Source organism: Theropithecus gelada, chromosome 9 (assembly GCF_003255815.1).
Source record: "Theropithecus gelada isolate Dixy chromosome 9, Tgel_1.0, whole genome shotgun sequence".
Classification (NCBI taxonomy): domain Eukaryota; kingdom Metazoa; phylum Chordata; class Mammalia; order Primates; family Cercopithecidae; genus Theropithecus; species Theropithecus gelada.
In genome coordinates this window covers 74,805,686-74,830,369 of record NC_037677.1, presented here as the reverse complement: position 1 = coordinate 74,830,369, position 24,684 = coordinate 74,805,686, and the positions used below count along the sequence as shown (strand labels likewise).

Genomic DNA, 24,684 nt, shown 5'->3' with positions numbered 1-24,684 from the left:
AAGGGGAGGGGAGGGGAGGGGAGGGGAGGGGAGGGGAGGGAAGGGAAGGGAAGGGAAGGGAAGGGAAGGGAAGGGAAGGGAAGGGAAGACATTCGTTCCCTAGAGAACAGCTTGTTGAAAAGAGTCTGGCTTCCTTGGTTTCACTCTCTTGCTTCCTCTCTCACTATATGATCTCTGTTCAAGTCAACTCCCCTTTGCTTTCTGCTATGGGTGGAAGCACCCTGAGGGCCACACCAGGTGCAGCCACCCAATCTTAGCCTTTTCAGTGACCATTATTGCGGGCCAAATAAATTTCTTTTCCTTATAAATTATGCAGCCTCAGGTATTCTGCAATAGCAACACTAAATGGACTGAGACACATGGCGAAGCTGGGTTTTGCCACTACATAGCTGACAACAGATGAAAATGAACTTTAGGCATATCTACCTACAGTAAGTCAATTTTCTTTAGCTTACAAACAAAAACAAAATACACAAAACTCCACTGTTGAAAGATCCTTAGGTCCAAATCATGATTTGTTAAATTCTATGGTCCAATATCATCTGTTAAATAGAATTCAAGTTTTTCTGAAACAGTCTGAATACTATTATATAATAAACATATTAACTTATAGTTCTTATCCTTATGAAAAGGACAGTTATCTTAATGAATAAGAGATTTTTCAGTGTTAACATTTATAAAAAGATTTCTTTGGGGATCTAATTATTTACAGTTACTATTCTGCTCCAATTTGAATCCTGAAGAAAGCATATATGTCCTCTAAATGGGCAAAAAGGTCAATATCTAAATGTCATACTGTACATTTAGAAATACCAGGAGCCTAACTTCTTTAAAATATTCTTAAAAATACATTTTTTTTAACTCTATAAGCTTTGCTTACTGTGCAAACAATTTCTAAAGAGAAAAGTTCAGGAGATGGTTACAGAAGAAAATTGTGAAGGTCAAACTAATGTCCTTCATGCCTGAACAAACCAGCATTTCCCTCCTGGGTGGGAGAGAGACTAAGGCTCCCAACCATGCGCTCAGGCATAGACAGCTCAAGGGGAAAAAAAGGGTGAGGAGGAAGACTGCTGGCTCACACATCTTATATCCATCAGTCCCCTGAGACACAAACAGTGATTTCAGTGCATCAGAAAATACAAAATAGCTCTTTCCCACAAAATAGGCAAAAGCAGTCTTAGAGACAGGGGTAATCCTGTCTCTAAGACTGCTAACACTTTGAATGGCTCGTAGTTTCTTTGTAACCCTCAATAGTTCTCAAACTATGTTTCTACAGAGTAGCACCAGCAAAATGGAAGAGTGGTATTCTCTAATAGAAAAAAATATTTACCGGTTTACACTCTTCAAATACAAATTTTTCTAGGGCTTTGGTGCAAGCTCCTTGTTGATGAGTGACAGCAGATGGTAAAACAAATAACCAAGTAGCGAACATTCATGGAAAGAAACAGAAATATACTTTGTTAAAAATATATGGTATATATTAGTGAGATATAGAGAAGAGCCTACGTGGAATATACTCACATGATCTTCCAAGAAAACTACTCTTAACCATTAGATAAACCTCCAGAACAAGTTTGAGAACTGTAGTCTAGAGCATCAATGATAATTTAATTTACTCGCCATCTGAATGTCTACTGTGTGCCTGGTCCAGTGTTGGGGAAACAATAATAGACAATCAGAGGCAGTTCCTTAAGGAGACTTAGAATCTAGTAAAATCTTAAATGATGATAAAGCTAATCAACACCGAGTCTTGAAGCCACTTCAGCAAATCAAGGATCAGGGCAAATGATGTTAGAATGGAGGTGAGAGGCCAAGTGCAGTGGCTCATGCCTGTAATCCTAGCGCTTTGGGAGGCTGAGGCGGGTGGGTTGCCTGAGCCCAGGAGTTTGAGACCAGCCTGGGCAACAGAGTGAAACCCCATCTCTACTAAAATACAAAAGATTAGCCGGGTGTGGTGGCATGCATCTGTAGTCCCAGCTACTCAGGAGGCTGAGGCAGGAGAATTGCTTGAACCTGGGAGGCGGAGGTTGCAGTGAGTTGAGATTGTGCCACTGCACTCCAGCCTTGGTGACAGAGCAAAACTTCATCTCTAAAACAAACAAACGAAAAAGAAGAATGGTGGTGAGAAACTGGAGAGGTAGAGACAGATAAAAGACATTTTTCAATGATAAAAGCAATCAAGAAGTCTTGGGTGTGGATTCAAAGTATGGAGTGAAAGAGATGGGGTAATAAAAATTATTACAAACTTTTGAGTCTGTGTGACAAGGAAAATGGTAGGTTTTTTTGTTAATGAAGTCAGAAAAACATGTAATATTTTTCATAAAGAGAGGCAATTCATGAGTTCAGATTTAGACATTTGAAGTGAGGCTGAAATAGAGAAGTAAAAATGTCTGGCCAGGGTTCACCCTAGAACTGGGCACTCTACGTGTGTTCAGCAGAGGAAGGGGGTGATGATAATTTCGATGGTGTACAGTGGCCACAGGTAAGGTCATATGGGCAGATTCTGCATCACTTTTTCCTTCATTATATGCTAGGCAGAGAACCTAGCACCTTCTCAATATATACCTTTTCAACAGATGGATAAATTAGAGAAAGAACTAGACCCAAGAATGACTTCAATTCACCAGCCCTTACTACCCCAGGGTGGGTCTTCCAGGCAGTTTACTTACATTATTTTATTTAATCTTCAAGGTCACCATATGAGACTAGCATTATTATATCTATTTGACCTAATAGGAGAAAGGGTAGTTAAATACTTCATCCATTCAGTCAACAAATATTTTTTAAACACTAACTATGTGCTAGGTACTGTTGCAGGTGTTGGGAACAAAGCAGTGGATAAAATAAAGTCTGCCCTTGTGGAACTTACATTCTCATGGGAGGAGGAGAACAAAAAGAAATAAACCAGTGATTATGATGCACCAGATGCTAAGTATTATGGAGAAAAAGAAAGCAAGGCAAGAAGAACAGGACATGCAGGAGAATGGCCCAGGCTCACACTGCTACAAAGTGTCAAAGTCACCTAGAGATAATGAGAAACAGAAGGGGAGAAAAGAAAAGGCCACTGGATTGAAAACAATAAAGATCATAGTAGAACAGGAAAAATAAATGAAGCTTCTCACTGGAGAAGTTTAGCAATGAATGAAGGAGAACTGGAACAGTAGCTAGCCATCTCAAACTCCCTTCTTTTTAAGATACTTAAAGATATGGCTTGAACCATTTACAATCCTTCCTGGAAGCTGGCCTACACACAAAAACTGGGTCACACTGAACACTCCCTTCAATTCTCTTGCTGCCTGTGTCCAAAACAATAATAGGAAAGTAACTAAGCAAATATATATCAAATGCATGCTTCTAAAGGGGACCACAATGAGTCAGCCAGTCAGAGTAACTCCAGTGTAACCTTGTCCTCCAGTCCAGGTCCTGGCAATGAGAAATGCAGCCTGCACTCCTCAGAGCCCAATTATAGCCCTCAGTAGTGATGAGCATGTGATACCTCCAACCATAACCACTATCACCATCACCACCACTACTACCACCATGACTATCACCACCATTCACCAACATCATCACCTTCCACCACTGCCACCATTACCACCACCATCACCACCATCACCACAACTGCTGCCATCACCTCCACAATCACCATCATCATTGCCACCATCACCACCACCACTGCCACTACCATTGCCACCACCACTGCCACCACCCACCAGCATCACCACCGTCATCACCCCCCACCACCAGCACCAGCACCACCAACTAGCATCACCATCACCACCACCAGCACCACCATTGCCACTGCTGCCACCACTACTGCTGCCACCAGTATATAATTCAAACTAAAAAATACTTCTCAACAGAGAAATGCAAAACTTAATTGTGTGCTGATATGAAAAGAGCTTTCACCTGGATTCAAACTGCAAACTTGTGGATAGCCCACTGAAATACAACTTTTCTAAAAATGTTTGATGTTTCCACTTTGCTGCAACCCTAAAGCTCGTGCTGAGTCAGCCTGTAGGGTCATCTTCTAGTGGCCTTCTCACAGGAGGTGTACTGGAATTCAAAACAATAAAACCAACTAAGCATTAAGATATTTTTCTTGGCCTAAGGACAGTGTCAAACTGCAGGATGTGATAATTTGTGAAAACGCCACATTGTAGCTCACAGTTGTATATTTATACCAATGTTTTAACTATCTATAATTAAATTAGCAGAGGAAAGTGTTTCCTATTGCAGTGAAAAGCTTCCCCATCTTGCCAATGGCTCATGGAAGACAACTGACAGTGATATAACACTTTTCTTTCCCTTAAGCCCAATAACCAAGTTATTAACAAGCCTCTCAATTTCTTATCCCAAATAATGTTTGTGTCTGTCCCCTCCCGTTTATCTCTACCACTGCCATCTGGGGCCAAGCCACCAGCACCTCTCATTTGTACAACGTGAATGGCAGTAGTTTCCTCCCTGGTCTCCCTACTTCCCCTCTACCCTCCTCAGGCCACCATCCACACAAGATCTTTCACTACCCTTCTACACACTATACTTAAAATAAAAATCAAAATTCTGAGAGTATCCTATGACACCCTGAAGGATTTAGCATCTGCCCACTCTTCAACCTTAGCTTGCATCAGACTCCCTCTCTGAACTCCAGCTACACTGGCATTCTTTCAGTTTTGTGGATGCACCATGCTCCTTTCCAGCGCAGGCCTTCACACGTGCCTGTAATGCTGTTCCCTCTCCACTTTCTCTCCTAAGTAACTCATTCATACTTTGGATGCTAGATAGCTCCCAATCAGGTCTCCCTTTCATGTATATGTTCTCACTGTATTCTGATCTTCTACGTCTGCTGTGCAGCAGGTCTTAGTTCTTAATCATGTATTTGTATAATTATTTGATTGTCTATTTCTCACAATGGTGAGCACTGTGGAGCAAGGACCATAGGAGCCTTGCTTAACATTTTATCTCTAGGGCCAAGCCTGGCATATGACACACGGGAGGCACTCATATGTTTGTAAATAAAGTATTCATCCCAGGGTTATGGGCAGCTGCCAATTCTTATATATTCCTGAGTCTGTAAAGTAATTATAACTGATGCTCCCTCCTCCATCTATAGCATGCTAGCAGAGCCTGGAGGATGGAATGACGCTCATTCCCATAACAAATGCATTTCTTCCCTGAAGAGATCTATGAAATTAGTAGCTTTTGAACCCATGACCTAAAAAACCTGGGCAGAAAGAGTAAAAGGAGAGCATCCAACACACTTTTCAGAATACTTCACATAGAATCAGAGCCTTAGAACTGAGCAGTGCTGACTCCCATCACATCTTCAGAATTCAGGATATTCCACTGCATTAAAAAATTAAGCCTTTCTATTAGAAAGCAATACTTGGGATACACTAATGTATACCCGGATGACTGCTGGCTGGCTGTATGACTGGTGTTTCCTGAAACTCTTTTGAAAACAAAAGGTATATCCCAAGAGGACAACCCTCTGAGCAAAACACGCTTTATATACAAACAATAGCTCTATATGCAGACACAGACAAGATGCCAATAAATTCCAGTAATATTATTAGAAACAATAACAGCCATTAATACCAGTAAATAGGAAGTTCCTTTCTCTGGAGAGTCAAAACCACATTGAAGACATTCTCTTATTGGTTCTTACTAAATGTCTGCGAAAGGACTGAGGTCGAATATTAAGCAGCCAACTTCAAAGATTAAAAAGAAACCAAGCCACAGTGTTTAAAATTATTCCCCAAGAGACTGCTGAAAGAAAACAAAACTAGAAGTCCATGGATGATCAGAAACTGACTTCCTAACCCATGTATCCACTTGTCCAGGCCAATGAACTCCCAAGGATGCTGCAGCTAGAAACAGAACACTGATCCCCAACAGTATACCCTCCCAGAAGCCAACTCCCCCAACCACCACCTCCCACCTTGTACTTCTCTGAAGATTAGAATCAGCCAGTATTATTAAAACAGAGATTCCTGGGCCACAACCCAAACCTACTGAATCAGAATTTCCAGAAAAGTAGGATGACGACATATAGTTAACAAGCACTCTAGGGGATTCCTAACTGGGGAACACTATCCTAAAAGTCCAAGTGCAACAGCCTGGGAGGACACCAGTGGCTAAACGGCACAAGGGAGGAACTTCTTTGAGTATAGGAGTGACATGGTGTTTCTGGCCTGTTCCCCCAGGGAACACATTCCCAAAGAGGGAAAGGCTGAGCCCCTCAAAACACGATGAAAAATTTCAAATACGGGGCAACCCAGCTGTGGTGGAAAAGGTACCACTTCTCACTTTGGTGAGCTGGAACAGAGACTGGAAGCAGCCAATGCCCAGAGAATGGGTGAGCAATGAGTCAGGTGCACAGGGCCAGCTTCAGAATTGGCAGAGTGGAGGCAAAGTAGACATGGGTGTGGTTTAAAAGGCACTGTGAACCATAAAGAACACATTTTGGATGGAATACTGAGGACATAGGATCCAGCAGGTTTTTTCCTGGTGAATGAGTGAGAGCAGAGGCCCTAATAAGACATTATTAGGAGTAATAATTATAGCAGCATGTGGTTTGCTGAGCAGGCTACAAGGCACTTTGCTTGCATCACCTCATTCATTCCATATACATAGTAAATAATGATCAGACACCTGCTCCATGTGCCAGGCAGTGCTCAGCCCAGGAGACAGAGTGGTTATAACCAATACTTCAGCTCCGAGGACACTTCTGCCTGCTCCCCTTATCCCACCTCAAGCATCTGCCAAGTTTCTTCATTCTTCTGCTTCAAGGCTTTTTGCCAGGCAGGGCTAATTTCCTCAGCCTGCATGTGTGGCAGATTTAACTCCCCTGGGAGCAGCCCGCAGCCAGAAGAGAAGTGGGGGTGTGAATAAATGCTGCAGAGCCCCCCTCAACTTTCAGAGGGATAAGTCTGAGATACTGTCTACACAGTTCCTCAGAGAGACCCCACTTGCTCAGAGTGACAACCTACCAAGTTGCACACCTGTTGTGGGCTCTTCCTCCTTCCCTAGTTCCTATTTCCTGGGGCCACCTTCCTGTACCCAGGTCCTCCTATCTATCAGAATCCACCTTCAAGAGGAATCTCAAGTAAGAAAGTGGTGACAAAGTAGACACAATCTCTGTCTTTTGGAGCTTACAGTTGGGGGAAAGAGAAAAACCTAATCACACGAATGAAGATTTAGATCAGGGACCGATGAAGTGAAGGGCACAGAGTATCACAAGTGACGGGCCACATTGGGGGAGGGCTCGGAATTTAAATGACAGGTGAATAGCTGACGAATATTTGTAACTACGTATCACACTGGCTCCTCTGATATTACAACTGATACTCAGACTTGCAACACTTTAACTTTTAAAGTATCAATCAGGTTAGCTCTTGGAACAGAAGAATATTTTTCAAGACACAGGGGATTTGAGTAGGCATTAATATTAATCAAGCCTAAATGCTGCCTGTTCCCTATTCAAGATTTTCTTTCTCTCCCAAAAGGAAAGAGTCACGAGTCTGTATCCTCCACCTGTCATCTTCCCTCCATCTTCATTGTCACCAGCACCTCCCACAGGGATGACATGTTAGCTTCCAAGATGTACCTCTGCGTACAACACACAGTACAGTATACAACACACAGTACCCAGAGTGGTCTTTTTATGTAAATCTGAGTCTGTCACTCCTGTTTATAAACTCCAGTGGTTTTCCTCTAGACTTAGACAAAATCCAAGAATCAACACGCAGGCTACCAGGCCCCATGTAGTGTGTCCACCACCAACCTTTCTGACATCATCTGGCACATTTTCTCTGTAGTTCAGTACACTCCAGCTTTAATTGTCTTTGCTGATGCGACTTAGCACAAGATGAAAAGAACCTGAATCAGTGTGGGTCTGAGGGGCAAGGGTGAGTTAATGATCAGGAAGGCAAGTTGGAGGAGCCCTGGTCTCTCCATGCCTTTGACTCACTTAAGTTTGGCAAGCTACACCAAGCCTTTCTGACCCATAAAATTGGTTCTTAGTTCTCTTCCTCCAACAGCTCCAGGTTCTTCCCATGCCCCCAAGTCACCCAACACTATACTGAATTCATCTGTTCAGCATTTTTCATCTCCAATCCACTTCTTCTGACATCAACCTCCCTTTCCCTTGGGAAACCAGCTCTCCACAATTCTACAAGCAAGGGTAAACATATGGCCTGAACTAGGCCAGTTAGTTCCTTCTCCCTGAAGTCAAAACTTGAGCAGGAATGAAAAGCTGTTGTATTAGCATGGGATCATCCAGTGATAACACCTCAGAGTAACATGTTCCTGTCATTGTGAATCCAGAAATCCATGGACCAGGCCTGGTTCTTACCCTTCCCAAAGCATATTTGCCCTTAGTTCAATTTTTTAAGCTAACCAATAGCCTTAATTTAGATCCCTTTCTTTGCCTGAATCAAACACAGTTAGTTTCCATCGTTTGCAGAGAATACCAACCGCATTACCAAGAAACAACTGCTTGTCATGCAATAGCCTGGGTCTCGTTTGTTTCACACGAGCAAGATCAGCAAGGTTGGCAGTAATTACACATTGAAAAGGACCACTTTCTTGATCCCCACTTTTCCAACCATGACTATTCGTGGTCAACTAGGACCACTTTGCCATGTGCAATCCCTTTAAAAACCTTTTTGAAATTGTCTGCATCACATGTCCAAGTTGAGCAAGAGAGTCCAAATCACTGGAATCTCAACTGGCAATTCAGTTGAGATTGAATTGGGAAACCAACTGGTCCAAGGGATGCATAGTTTTTGGTTCAACTAGAGAGAAGCTAAGGTCTAGCTTAAAGATGTGCAGAAAAACAGATCTATAAAGGTAATCTGGGCTCTGTAAAGGATGGATATGGAAGCACAAGAAGCACAGCCAGTGTACACAAAAGCAAACTAGAGCTTGTGAAGGGCCAGGTATATAAAGGACCATAATGAAATATGGCCAAGAGAGGCATGATATTATGGAGGGCAAACCAGAATTCCATGGAATTGCCTACCTAAGAATTAATAAGCAGAAACTTTACTAAACTACTGAACCTATGAGTTCAGCACTGTGCTGAAAACTGCACATTCAAAAGAATTACAGAAAATAGACATATATCCTATTTGAAGAGATAAACCAAACTCTTTGAACAATAGTACCCATGTATCTAGTTACATTGATCATGTTCTAACTACAGAGATCAACATGGGCTATTGAGAAAGGAGAAGGTGCATGAAAATCTGGGAGTGAGCTGGGCTCTGAGATGAGATTAAAATTTAGATAAATGGAGGAGAGAAGAGATAACACTAGCAGCAAGATGGATGTGTTGGCAAGCCATAGATCAGTACCATGGAGCTAAGCAAAACCCTTCATGGAGGAAGGATCTCCTCTCTTATGGAGCCACAACATTAATCTTCTGAGCCCCTGCTGTGGGACAGACCCTGAATGAAGCTGAACATGCAGTGTCTCATTTAATCCTTGCAACAGTAGCTCTGGGAAGTAGATATTTTCATCTTCATCACACATCTGAAGAAATCCAAGCCCAGAGAGGTTAGGGAATCTGTCCAAGGAAGCAGCAAAGCTGGAACTAGCATCCAGGTCTGCATACTGCCAAGGCCTTTCCTCTTTACACTATAGTATCTTGCATATGTCCTAGGCCCTTCCCAGGGGCTCTCTTATGTGTTTTTCTATTTATTCAATAGTCTAGGTTTGGCCAAAACTGTTTTCTTGTGTTGGTGCTAAACTTAAGGCACTAAGAAGACTTCGACAGCTGGCTTATTCCTGCATCTACCCCTTCTCAATCTTTCTCCCCTTGGACCTCACCCCCACTTCAACGGGTCTTGATATTTCCCTTGTCCCTGCATCTGCAGGGTCATTGGAGTGCACTTGGTAAGAATTCTGTGCTACTGAACCCCTGAGAGGCTTGGCATGCTGCTCAACAGTATAAGAAGAGACTTTCTACTGAGGCAAACACTGAAGAAAAGAGGCACCTATGATACAAATTATGGTTTTAAACATTATTTAAACCTACAAAATCATCTGTAGTATTTGGTTTCTGACCCCAAGTGACCTAAACCACAAAGGCCACAAGTGTCACTGAAAATTCATTTTAAGTTTTCCCAGTTAACAAAAATAAAAAATAAATCTGTTCTCTCCTAATATTCTCCTAATAGTCATGTCTGTCCCAAAGTAAGATTCAATCATTACTAAATAAATAAAGCCAGAGAAATAGTAGGTACTATTATTTGTCTTGCAAATAACATAAACTTATCACTTTCTGCCAATTACAAACTTAGTAGGGGAACGCTAGTGGGGGAACTTGGAAAGTAAAAGCACAAAAAATATCTTCTTAATCACCTGTAATTCATCTCCCCCCAAAATTACCACCACTAAAATATGGATTTATGTCTTTCTAGTATATGTTTCTGTAAATAATTATATATTAAGCAAAAATAGGAACATCTTGTGATACTGTTATGTAATTGCTTTTTTCCACCTATAAATAGATCATGTCCCCATGTTAATAAAGACTCACATAAAACATGATTTTAGATAATGTATCTATCATGAAATTTAGTGGGATTTTTTTGTTTTTGTGTTTTTACAGGGTGATGGTATGTCCCCTAGGGGCCACATAGAAAATCTGGGGGCTATTTGTGATTATTACTGAAGCTGGAGTTATCTACTGGCATTCTGTGGGCTAGAGCCAAAGGTGTCAGAGTCCCTGACATGAATGAGGCATCCCACACAACAAAGAATTTTCCCATCCCCCACATGACTTTCAAATGTCCTCTGGGAATGTTAAAGCCAGAAGCACTTTGCCCTTAGCACAATGTGAACTAGAAAACCATGAAGGCTAGCGGTTGAAACGGAAATATCTACACAAGGAAGGGGGAAGCGATTAAACTGGATTGTCTCCAACATTCCACCCAGAGCCACCATCCTATGATTCCAACACATACAGAAATTCACCCACATGACTTTTATCTTTTATCTCTCAAAGTTACTAGTTGTCTATTATATCCCTATCTTCTTCCATGATCAGATAACTGAAAATTGTATATCTTTTTTTTTTTTTTTTTTTTTTTTTTCTGAGACAAAGTCTTGCTCTGTCATCCAGGCTGGAGTGCAATGGTGTGATCTCAGCTCACTGCAACCTCTGCCTCCCAGGTTCAAGTGGTTCTCATGCCTCAGTCTCCCAAGTAGCTGGGATTACAGGTGTGTGCCACCATGCCCAGGTAACTTTTGTATTTTATTTTTAGTACAGATGGGGTTTCACCACGTTGGCCAGGCTGGTCTCAAACTCCTGACCTCAAGTGATCTGCCCGCCTCAGCCTCCCAAAGTACTGAGATTACAAGCATGAACTGTAATCTCAGTGTGCCTGGCTAAAAATTTATATCTTAAGTTTCATTTCAGTTAGCTACTCCAAATCCTATGCCTAGACAACTTTGACTTTTAAGCACAAACCAAGAAAACTATAATGGATACACATAAAGATATTGTTTTTAAGATGTTTACTACAGCAATAAATACAAATATAAATCCTATAAGTAACTGCAATATCAAATACTTTGGATTTCATTAAATAAATGATGGTATATCCGTAAAAGGAATAGAGTCATGTATCCCTTAGTGATGGGGATATATTTTGAGAAATGTATCCTTAGGCTATTTCATTGTCGTGCAAACATCACAGAGTATACTTACAGAAACCTAGATGGTATAGCCTACTACACACCTAGGCTATATGGTATAGCCTAATGTTTCTAGGCTGCAAACCTCTAGAGCATGTTACTGTACTGAAGACTGTAGGCAACTGTAATACAGCGGTATTTGCATATCTAAACACACAAAGGTATAGTAAAAATATGGTATTTTAATCTTACAGGACTACTATTATACACATCCACTGTTAACTGAAATGTTATTATGTGGTACATGACTATATTTTACAGCCATTACATACGTTATAGTGTATTTTATGATATGGAAAATATAATATTAAGCAGGATAAACAAGTTACATAGCAATGTAATATAATTATGTATAACATAATGTAATATATAACAATGTATATTATAATGTAACATAAAGCAATGTAATTATATATAATATATTCTTAGATATATATATATGTGTGTATATATATACATCTATCTATCTCTCTAATCCCAAAAATGTTTTAATCTAGCAATAAGAATATAAGAAAAAAAACCTATAGAGGGTTGAGTAGGAGCTCTGTGTGTATGCGTATGTCACTATACATAACGTGTGTGTGTGTGTGTGTGTGTGTCTGTAGTACTTAATGTAAAGCTTAAAAAGGAATAACCTCATTGACAAATAACTATAACAGAAATATGGGAGTAGCCATGGCTTCATTGGGAAGATGAAGAGTAAGTTAAAGATTAGCCCCATTCTAGTGGCCTCAGGCATACTGAACACTTAACCAGCTGGTCAAAGTTCTAAATTAGGTTTAAATTTATATATTCTCTGTCTCCTATAATCATTATTCAAATTTCTCTTATATCTATTTTATGTTAAGCCAAGAAACTTTCCAAGATGTTCAGATGTTAAGGACAAAGTTTCCTGTTTGGTCTCCTTGAAATATCATTTCTAACAAAGGGCTATAATGATACCAAAGCTTGTAAACATGTTTCTTATAGAAATTGTATGTTAGAATATTTGTTATGGAAAATTAAATTGTTCAATTTAGCCATAAATGAACTCACCAATCTCGTGATAATTAACCTACTACTCTATTACTCATCTTACTGGTCTTATGTAGAAAAGCACACTGCTATACATGATTATTGTACAATCATCATGCATTCTTGCCTAACTTTCTACTCTAGGGCCTGCTTGAAGTAAATAGTGCTTCTAGCAGATTTAAAGCCCAGTGCATCCAGAAGCCCCTTTCATACACAATTTCTCTTTATGACAACATTAAAACAAACAATATAAGAATGTGCACTCCAATGGTAATAGCAGTTGTATCTGGGAGGTAAGATAACAAGTCATTTTTACATCCTTGGGATTTTCTATATTTTCCAATGTTTCACTTATTTTATTATTAGTAGCAGTGGTAGTAGTAGCATTTTGAATGAGAGAATGTCTCTAAGTTTCCCTTTTATCCTTAGGCCAAATTATTAGTGAAGGTGCTAACAATTTATCAAATGACCAAGGGTAGTCTCCTTTAAAAAACAACAAAAAAGAAGGATTTCATTTCCAAAATAATCAAGTGTGGGCTCTTTTTTCAACCAGCAGTTTACGGACTGGGTGTGGGATTTTTGTGCTCTACAGCAGGGGAGGGGGAATTATTTTCATCTGCATCTTCAGGAGCTTGTATTCTTAAGCTAAAGTCTTCCCATGTCTAATCTTTTAAATATCTAGAGTGTTGAGCATTTTCAATGTTAGAGCCAGAAGAAGCTCTAGAAATCATTTGACCCAAATTCCTTATGTTAGAGGAGGGGGCCCAGGAATTTGAGTGAAATGACCATGGTCACCTGATAGATGTGAGATAAGACCCTGGATCTCTTCGTTTGAAAGTTCTTTCTTTCCACCAGGTTGTTTCTGTGTCTACAGAGGGAGGCAGTATGTGTGGGCAATGAAGGAGAGCCCTCCTATCTGGCTCCCTTTCTATGTGGGATAGTCAATGTGAGCTAGGTCAATACTCACTCATTATCCAACTGTATACCAGGGAGTCTCAAAGCACTGTGAAGACAAGCTATTTTTTTTATCTCTACCTCATCCCTGCTGTCCTTTTAAAAAGAAACAAAACAAAATCATAGGAGGACGCTAATGAGGGAGGAGAAGAACATCCTAGAAATATGCAGAGATCAGGTACAGTTCAAGAAGGGAGATATGTCTTTTGTATTATTAATATGAAAAATCTCAGTGCTCATTCTCTTACTCATTCTTTCTCTGTTTAGCAGAACTCATTAAGACTCTGCTTACTTCTATGAAAAACATTCAAATAAGAAACAATTAGCTATTCAAACACACACACACACACACACACACACACACACATTATCTATCTCAAAAACAAAAGATGAAAGGATTTATCCCCCATAGAAAAGTTGTTGCCAACAAAACTTCCTCTTTCTATAAAGCAACAAAGCCCCCAGCTTTCTCTTTCATCTGGAATGTCAAAAAATAGTGGAGGCCATCCAAGGCCATTATCCTTGCTAAGGATCTTCAACCTCCTCTAATGTGGGAATCCGGATGAAGAGGCCAATAATGAACTGGAGCTCACAATGTAACCACCAACCTAATTAACAGTAAGACAATGCTACAGAATAGCTCCTGTTTATACAGACAAGGTCTTTAACAACATTAAAGGTTTAATGCCGTCATAAATTTTAATACAATATTTTAAATATATGTAAGTTAATCATTCTCAAAAGTAAATTTTCTTAGCTTAGTAAGAAATCCCCAACTGCATTAATATTCTGTTACATTCATAAATTTCCCTTTGTCATATCTGAGGGTTTACAGGATTGGTACTGGCTTTAGCTCTAAAAATCAGTCAAACCAATGCATATTCATTAAATGGCAACTCAATACAGATTGATGGTACTAATCTTGGTTCTATTATCAAGGGGAGAGAGAACTTGAGCAAATCACGGCCTCACTGGGTGTCAAAGAAGAAAATGAGAGTTGTATTAAATGATTACTAAGGTTTCTTCCAGCTCTAACTAACCACAGTTCTTTAATTTTACATGTTTTGAAAATACCAGGTATTGAGGAGTATGCCAGAGTAGTATAATAACCCAGCCCTTCCACTCGTGCTCTGAAAGCCCATATTCAAATGAAAACATGTCATCTGGGGAAAAGATGGCATTAAGACAATATCAGCCATCACCACATGATAAGACATTTTCTTGCAAGAGGACTTAGCTCCAGGGAGCTACAGAGTCCCCAGGAGCAGCAGTTGCCAGGAAGAAAATGATTGAAGCAGGCATTATAAATCAAATGCCTATAGAAGCTCAGCAAAGAGCATAAATAAATGAGGAGAGCTGGGTAGAAATTGTGAAAAAAATCGAAAGCTACTCCTCAGCTCCAGCTAGTTGTTACCTTGGAGGAATGTAGGCCCTGGGTTATCCTACCTTCAGATTCTTCCAAAGAAAGCCAAAAATCTGTAAAAACTTTTGATTTTAAAACGTTGATTCAAAATAGTTTAATTTTGTACAAGCCAAATATGTCTCCACACCAGATACACCTGTAGGACACCAAATTTGAATCCTCTAATGTGTGGCACTTTAAGGCCAAGGACTATAATATAGGGAAGGGCAGGGCATGGCAAACGGGAGGAAGGGTGCAGTGAAAGAAGATAGAAGTGGCTTTAACTGTATCTGAGACTGGCTCTGTTAAGGGAAATCAGAACAAGCCAGCTTGGAAGTAGAAAGACATTAGGACAAGGGTTCTGTTAAAAGAAAAACTTTAGCTGAATTAAATCTAAAAGAGTTTAATTGAGCAAAGAACAATTCTCGAATCAGGCAGCCTTCCCAGCCAGAGTAGGCTCAGAGATTCCAGCGCAGCCACATGGTGGAAGAAGAGTTATGGACAGAAAAAGGAAAGTGACATATAGAAAACAGAAGTGAGGTGCAGAAACAGCTGGATTCATTACAATTCGGCGTTTACCTTATTTGAACAGCTGGCCACCTTTGGCCACAACTTGGTGATTGGTGCAAGAGTAGGCTACAGTCTGTACACAACTCCATTTAGATTATAGTTCACGATATACAGAAAAACCTTTAGGCTGAACTTAAAATATGTAATGAGGCAGCTTTAGGCTAACCTTCATTTAACCGTTCTGAATCTTCCCTGGAGTCATGTGTTTTCAAACTTGGAGGTAGAAAGACATTAGGACAGGGGTTCTAAATATTTTCTGGGGTTATATGTGCCATATGAGAGTCTGATAAATGTTTTAGAGATTTTCACTAGAAAAAAATAAACATACATGTAGTGGACAGAATAATAGCTCCCCAAAGATGTCCATGTCTTCATCCTTGTCCCTCCTCTGCCATCTTACCTTATGTGACAGAAAGGACTGTGAAAATGTAATTAAGGACCTTGAGATCTGAGTGAGCCCAACCTATTCACATGAATCCTTAAAATCAAAAAATGTTTCCCAGCCATGATCAGAGGGAGATGTGACTATGGAAGAATGATCAGAGAAATGCAATGTTGGTGGCTTGCAAATGGAGGAAGGGACAATAAGCCTGGGAATGTGGGCAGCCTCTGGAAACTGGAAAAGGCATGGAAATTGATAGATTCTTCCCTAGAGCCTTTAGAAAGGAATGGAACCCTGCCAACACCTTTTTATTTTTATTTTTTGCCCAGGGAGACATATGTTGAACTTCTATCCTACAGAACTATGAGATAATAAATTTGTGTTTAAAGCCATGATCAGTTATTACAGTAGCAATAATAAGGTATATATACACAGAAACTTGGGCAAACACGTTCATAGACCTTCCTGAATCTCATCCTCATAAATACATAAAGGATCCTGGTGCTCAAAAGAGCCCAATATACAACATGAGAACTCTGAGAGCTGTAGGTATGAAACTATTTGGCATTCGTGGAAAGATCAATGCCCACCTCATGACCTCAATCCACTCCAATATCTCACCTCCACGAAGATGGATTCATTTTCTGAAGACTGACTGCTCCTTTGAGTCTCACCCAAATGATGTGTGACCCCAAGGAGTAAGGTGGCTTCTTGCTACAGAGAGATCTTTCTTCCTTTTCTCACAGTGTTCATTATGTTAATAGCATTCTCCCCCAACCCACTGCCCCAAAGAAGATGGCATTTTACACCTGCTGAGACTTAGCCTGTCTTATTCCTTCACTCTGAACCAGACCTAGGTCTGGAGTGTCCCATTACAGTATCATGTCTCTATCAAGATTCTATTTGGCATGGTATACCCAAACCTGGCCAGATGCTGGCTTAAAACAGAAGAGGAATGTTATCAGGAATGTGAGCTACCTGATTAAAAGTTGTTTTTAGTCTCGGATCTCATTTCACCAGTTCATCAAATTTCACAATCCCTGTAATATTCTGAGATGGATTTTTTTAAAGTTCCATTATGTCGCCATGGTTGTGATAAATAATTGTAGTTTAAAGGTTACTTAGCTAACAGCACTAGACATAACTACCCTCACAGCACTCCTGATATGTGACTTAGCACCAGATCCTGCGATTGCTGACAGTGGTGCACAGAACAGTCTGGAATGTTGCTAGGTCAGAAAGCTCAATTCTGTGAAAGTGGGACATGAAAGATGGGAGACGGGCAGGAGAAAAAGACAAGATATTTAGGATCCTATGAAGGTTTGCTAAGGGGCAGAGGAAGAAAAATACAAAATGGGATACACAATGGTTTTAAGTTCACTGAACATCTAGCATCTTTGAGAAGGTTAATTGCTAATATCATTTTCCCCTGTTGGTCTCCGTTAAATATCTACCCCTACAGGACCACCATACATTCCATACACAAGCATGAATGACTTTGTTTGGGTTTTTATTTGCGTTGTTTTGCTTTTATACTATTTTGAAATACGCATGGGAATAATAGTTGACTTTTTTCTTGCTGAGGGAGACAGTCATCAGGCTGGTGGGTCACTGACTAAATTGATTCCAGTAGCCAAAAAATAGCTTTCTTACAATAATACCTCAAATAGGATGCAGAATGTCTTGATTAGTGGAGAAATTACAAGGCTGAATCCAACAGGTATTACCTGAGGTCAGGTAACAATAAACACATAAAAGAAGTCAGCTTGTGAAGAGGGTTATAAAAGATGGCCATGAATCCACCAGGATAGGGAAGCACCTTATCTTTGAAGTCCCCTCCAACCTTTAAATCTGGTATATTGGATATTTAAAAGTACAACTGCATAGCATAGCCAATCTTCTCTGCAGTTGTTGATTTAGACTGTGCTGCCTTAGAAAAACAATTCTAAAGGTCAGGCTCAGAAACACAGCCCTCCCTTTCCACTGAGAGAGGGCTATGATTACACTGTACACAAGATCCTACAAAGACAGCTGACACAACTAGTGGTTGAATTCTTTCTTCTGTTTATTTCCAGAAGAGACTTTCCATAGACAGCTGCAATGCCAGGCTCCCATCAGAATGTCATGCCAACCTTTCTGCAGGCTGATTTCCACCCACATCCTTGCTCTGGATCCAGGGCTGTCTCCAGCAGGTCTAGCAGGCTAGAGAGGCCATCCTGAGGCTATGTCAGGGCTAAGGTCACTGGAAGACACTTGGGTCAGCACAGAATCTGCACCTGCCGTGCTGCAATCAGACATTTGTGGGTTCAAATTCTGGCTCAGTCTTTTTCACTTGTGCAACATTAGGCAAGTGCCTTAATATCTTTCAGACTATGAGTACACAGCTTTATGAGAAAGTAGAGAAGGCTAAATGAGAGACTATGTAAAAATCAGTTGGTGTGGTGCCTACATGGTCATCACAAATTTATCACTATCACAAAGGAAAATCTAACTCCCTCTAGCATAGAATAAAGAATAAGAAAGGATGAAATCAGCATTTCTCTCCAAGGGCTGGACCTGTCTCCACTTCCCCCTGAGACTTAAGGCAGATTACTTTCAAATGGAAGCCAGAGAAAGTAGGTCATTTACATTTATCTTAAACTCACTTAGCGATTCTCCTTCTAGGCCCCTTTAAGCAGCTTTTCTGACTATAAGGAATGCCAACAAAAGTCAGAAAGCCTCGCCTCTTGTGTGGGGTTGGCAAGCACACAGTTGGCATTTCTGAGAAAGTAATCACAAGCACAGAGTAGCTTCTGACAACAAAGGGCCCACCTTGGTTGAAGTTGCACTGTTTCTTGGCACCTGAAGGCATTGTTTTGTGGACTCTCATGAGCTGGTGTTCCTGCTCTCACCTGACCCTCTGACTGGCTGGATACCACATGCTCTGTCTCCTGCAAGAAGAAACAGCAAAAATAGATGAGCTGTCAACAGCAATGAGTTCCATTGCATTATTATGCCGGAAGTGGGTCTCAGGGCAGGGGAGCAGCAATGCATAACACAGTCTGCTGATTGTGGTGTGGGAAGGGAGCCAATTCAGTGGTCCAAAATTTTTAAAGCTTCTATCAGTCAGTTGCTGCAAGAAAACAGAATAAAGAAAATAATAATAATAAATCAAATGTCCAAAAGATATGGCATAGCCATACAATAAGAATTGTACAGACATTAAAAATGATGTCATGGAAGAATATTGAATGAGTGGATACATCTGAAAAGATAATCCATAGAAGAATATTTATAGTACAGGCTTATTTATGCAAGAATAAACATATATATGAATGTTCACACATAGTAAAACACACACACACACACACCCCGCCACACACATGAGATTGGAATAAGTTGAACCAAAATCTTAACTGTGACTAACTCTGAGATGTCATGTTTATTTATTTTTGGGAGCCCATATGTATTTTCTAAGTTTTCTACAATAAACATTATTTCTATAATAAGAGAAAAATTTAAGTTAATCTGAAAACTAAAGAACAAATCATTTTTATAAATTCCAGATCTCAAGAGTCCTTGATATCTCTTCCCTTATCCTGCCACACACTATCATACACACACTCATACATACCCCCTCATACACACAGACTATTGCCATTGGCTACACTGCATCTAAAGAAACCACAATGTGGGTTACCCATGATGCAATTGCTCATTAATTTAGAAAAACTTCAGAGTGCTAAACACTCTACAGAATAAACATACCAAAACTAAAACTAATCTGGATTCAATACAAAGACATGCATACATACCAAAAATGAAAGGTTTATATATATCCAACAGTTCCACTATTATCATCTTTGAGCCATGTCAAATCTCTAACTGAAAAACTTTCTTTAGAATAAAACAGTCCTTCTTTAACCTAATAAATGAGATACTAAAACAAAAGTCTGTGAGAAATTCAGTAGCTCCAGATGGGTACCATCATACAGGCAAATTATTCAAGCAATGCAGTGCATTTGGGTCTTCTGGTGCAATATATTATGGTCACAATAGAGACCCAGCTCCTCTATTAAGGGTGTGGGTTGAAGTCAGTACAAGTGTCAATGTGTCAGGTGTCTTAGAAATCATGTTTCCAGCACACTAGAACAACGTGGTGAGACTTTTTGCCAAGAAGTCATCATCACAAGCCTCTACAACAAAATCATATGAATGCCTTCATATGAAAGGGGTAAAGTAGGAACAGTCATGCAGAGTTGTGGGAAAGGAAAGCATTAGCCCTATCAAGATCCTCTCTTTAATTCTTTGAAGCCTCCAGCTTCAGGTAAGAAGACCCTCCACATGAAAAGTTTCCATTAGTATACACCAGTCCCCTAGACTTAGTAGTTGCTTGAGAAAAATTCTATAGCTACCCAAATACTGGTCAAATTCCCCCACACAATCGTTTTCATGTGAGACAGAGTTCTGCTTGCTACTTGCTCAGTGTATGACTTTGGCCAAATTACATAAGTTATCTGGGCTCAGTTTCCTCTTCTGTAAAATGAGGATAATACCATGAATTCCACAAGTGCCTGCCAATTGGAGGCACACAGCAGATATGGACTACTACTGATAACAATATTGCTTTTACAAACATTTTCTTAAAGCTCAATATTCTGAACCTAGTGCTCAGGTAATCCTTGCAGAATTAACCCAAATGAGTTCAGCAAAAGAAAACCTATTTTTGTGGTGGAATGCTTATTTCACATTTCTATACTAATAGCAATATTACTTTAAACATTATAGTTAGAAACCTCAATTGATGTAGGCCTTAAGAAATGGCCCCTCTGAACTCTAAAAGGTTTAAACCAAAAATGTCCATTTTATTAAAACTTTATCCTTTTAGGAAAGAGTAGTGTTTGATTTTATTTTTTTCAAAAATAGTATTTTATCTAACTATTTGAACCTTCAAAAGTTGAGAAGGGTTACAGAGGCCAAACACTGTTGGATTCCCTTGGATCTAGGATGCATCTTAGATATGAATAACAAGAACTTTAGAGAAAGTGTCTCTTTAATATGCTTAGATCAGAAATCTCAAAGGATTGCAAGAGAAGAACTCTTCTCTAAAATGGAAAGATAAGGAGTATTTGGATACAGATGACTATCAAGTTCCTGATTCAAATGGGGAAAAGAGTGTCACTGTCACCTATGTTTCTTTTCCCCACCAAGAATTTCAAACCTCAAGATGGTAGGGAGAATTGGGGAAGACTAAATAAGAAGTCTGGTACAAATCATCCTGAATGCTGATGGATGGAACAAGCTCTGATATGACATGTATGTGTGATTGTCATAACAGGCTGCCCTTCCCACTGCCAAAAGTTAGATCGTGTTTCAAAGTTCGGATCTACAAGCTCTGCTCAGATCAGAAACCCAAGTACAGCCTTTCTTAGAAAATGCCGAATTTATTCTTCCTTCCAGAGATCCTTATGATTTTGGAAAATATTTCACTCATAAGAAAAGGAATAAAGATTTTTAGTTTCGTTCCTTCCGCTCCATTATCTCCTTATAGAATGACCACTTGTGGGCCAATAGCCCCAGCAAAGTTCACATGGGAATCAATGAACCTTCAGATGCTTCTAATTTCTAGGCTTTAAGTCTTCCAGCTGATACCCCAGACAGCCTGAAGTAGACACAGACCTCCCTAGTGTGCCCTAGGTGAGTTCCTGACCCACAGAAGCCATGAAAGGTAATATATGATTATTGCTATTTTAAGTTTTGTGGTTATTTGTTATGCAACAATAGATAACTAAAACACATTACCTTTCCTCTATTCTAAGATACCATCAATTATAAACCATCATTGGCCTGATTACATAACAGTCTTTTAGGGGAAAAAATGTCACATTAAACGCATCCATCAATTTTAAGAAATGTTCAAAAATGAGAAAGGTGAAATTCTGAACAGATGTGTGCATTGGCATTAAGGAACTACAGAGCATCCCCAGGACAGCCTGGCATGTAATGACACAAGAAGTCCTGACACAAGTACCTCACAGGGAACAGGCGAGGAAAACCCAAGTCTTAGTTGCACCAGCTTTAAAACATAATTTCATGTTTTCCCTTAAAGAAAGAAGACAGAAGAAATGGGGATATCATCTTATTGAATTAATAGAACAGTAGCTTTCAAAGGTCTTGTGCTGCCAGCTGTCATTTATTCATAAAGTTATAAAGGAAAGAGTACAAAACAAGAATAGTAGTACTCAATCAAATGTATCTGCCTCTATAAGAGATTTAGCCAGATTCATGAGAGGCCAAGGCTTACTTCCTTGGTAAGCCCGTTTCTCTGTTCCAGGTGGACTCCACCATCTGGGGAACGTTAACTAGGGCTGCCAAAGAAAGTCCTTAGAGTAAATAACGTATTTGTAAAAGATTGAGAGTTAACAGTTTGTCCCCATCCCCCACCCCCCAAAAAGGTGACAACATCAAGAAAGGAAATAAAGAACACATTTGATTACCTTTGCCCATTTAAGCTTCATCACTCTGTTTAGAATCCACTGTAACATTTAGCTCAAAAATTCTAGAACATTAAAGGAGGGTATGTATTCTGAAATAACTAAGATATATTTTTACCTAAAAAAATCACTACTATATACCAAGCATTTTGATAGTTGAGAGGGTTATAGAGAAGTGAATAGGACACTCTTGCCCCAAAGAACTTTAAAATCTACTGTTTGACACAGACTAAAGGATAAGAGAGCAGATTCTAACTTTTTACTTCTGTGTTAATGTGTCTGTCAAATGGTCAGATCCAAGCTGACCAAGGGGAATGAGGGAAGAAGCCAAAATCCTCTGCCCCATGCTTGGTCTTCCTGCCATCTGGCCAAGTGTAGCCCAGATGGGCACCTGGAAAGAAAGGCATCCCACATATTTTCCTGTTCCCAGCCATCTTCATCTACCCTCCGCCTCACTCCTAGTATGTCCCAAGTCCACCTCAGTGGAGTGATTTGTTGGTTCTCTGCCAAATGCAGGGACCATCAAATTGACTACATTCTGAGATAGTTCATAAGAAAGCAGTCCATGAAACAAACATTATTTAGGCTATTTATCTGATCCAGGTGCTGAGGCTAGCAGAGTATGCATGATAGCAAAAGGAAAGCTATTAACTCAAGAGGCTCAAAACCCAAACTTACTTAAGGAAAAATTAGCTGCCTCTAAACCAGAACAGGGAAATACGATATTTTGTTCTTGTTGCAATTTTAGTGAGTTCAGCTGACTCTTGTAGGACTTGGGATCATCTAGTTTTGATCAAATGGCAAGGCCACTGCTTCAGGTCCTTCCAAATTCCTCCATTTGTACAAATCCATGGCCATAAAGAAAAATAAAACAGAACAATTTTCCATTCTAATCCAGATCTTGTCCATCTTCTCTGTCTGAAAGTCAGAAAGGTAACTTTGGGCCTCAAGGATGTATACATCCTGTAAATCTTCCCTCCAAGATGTGGTCAATCGAAATACCAAATCTTCATCTTCTCATACTTGAGGTTTTCTCTATGTTCATTCTGTCCCCAAATTGATAAAACTTTATTTTCTTCAACTGTGGATTAAATGTTAAATTAAATGGTTCTGTAGCCTAATCACTCTATTGTTAATAATGTCTTATATTTACCAGAGCAAGGACTTTCCCAAAGCTCCAATTAAGACATAATTAATATATCTGATAGCACTATAGTTTGGAAAATCTTATATTTTCAGTTCTTAAGGTGAACAAGAGAAAGTGTAAATCTACCCTATCCTACATCACCCAAGAGTACCTTTTTTCTTAACCTTCACATGTCTGTGAAAGTGACTTGATGTCCTTCTGAATAATTGGAGAATTTTAAAGACGTTTATACCCTGATAAAAGAAACTATTGGACTATTACATTCATGTCATAAGTAGGGTAAAGAGGTCATGTACGAGTTGACTTAAATGTCCTTTCAAAAATGTGTCTCTATTATTTAAAATTTTCTGGCCCTTTTAAGAAATAGGGAACTAAGAGAACAGTTTCTTCAGATCTATTTTTAAAACTTATTTCTGGCCATCTTACTCATTATTTCAACAAAGAAATAAAATAAATCATGGGAAAAGGCAGTCATAGGCTCAAAATCCACACGTATCCATGAAGTAAGATGTCCTCTGATTCTATTTTTTTCTTTCTTTTTCCTTTTTTTTTTTTTTTTTTTTTTTTTGAGACAGACTCTCTCTCTGTCACCCAGGCTAGAGCACAATGGCATGATCTCGACTCACTGCAACCTCTGCCTCCCAAATTGAAGTGATTCTCCTGCCTCGGCCTCCCAAGTAGCTGGGATTACAGGCACCTGCCACCATGCCCAGCTAATTTTTGTATTTTTAGTAGAGATGAGTTTTCACCAGGTTGGCGGCTGGTCTCAAATTCCTGACCTCAGGTGATCCACCTGCTTCGGCCTCCAAAGTGGGATTACAGTAATGAGCAACTGCGCCTGGCCTGATTCTAATTTTTTAAGCTGTAATATATATTACCCAGTTTACTGCTTTGTTGTAAGAATTTCCAGTAGAAAACAGACATTCAATTATGCTGTCTATCATATATACTTTCCAAATCTGATAACATTCGCTGAGTGCTTGCTCTGTACCAGGAACTAAACTAGGCACCTTCTATGTACATTTTCTCATTTACT

At 39.7% G+C, this 24,684-nt stretch overlaps 1 protein-coding gene across 12 annotated transcripts in view; it reads right to left on the bottom strand.

Moving 5' to 3' along the window:
* The window catches only part of FAM13C (family with sequence similarity 13 member C), a 114,969-nt gene that overhangs the window by 57,398 nt on the left and 32,887 nt on the right, over positions 1 to 24,684 (bottom strand). For 10 of the 12 annotated variants that reach the window (XM_025396762.1, XM_025396765.1, XM_025396761.1 and 7 more), the window contains one exon: positions 18,840 to 18,958. In XM_025396762.1, coding sequence (XP_025252547.1) covers positions 18,840 to 18,958 — 119 coding nt within the window. Of the gene's footprint in view, positions 1 to 18,839; positions 18,959 to 22,504; positions 22,594 to 24,684 lie in introns of all 12 variants that reach the window. The other 2 variants (XM_025396769.1, XM_025396766.1) reach the window with 1 other exon arrangement.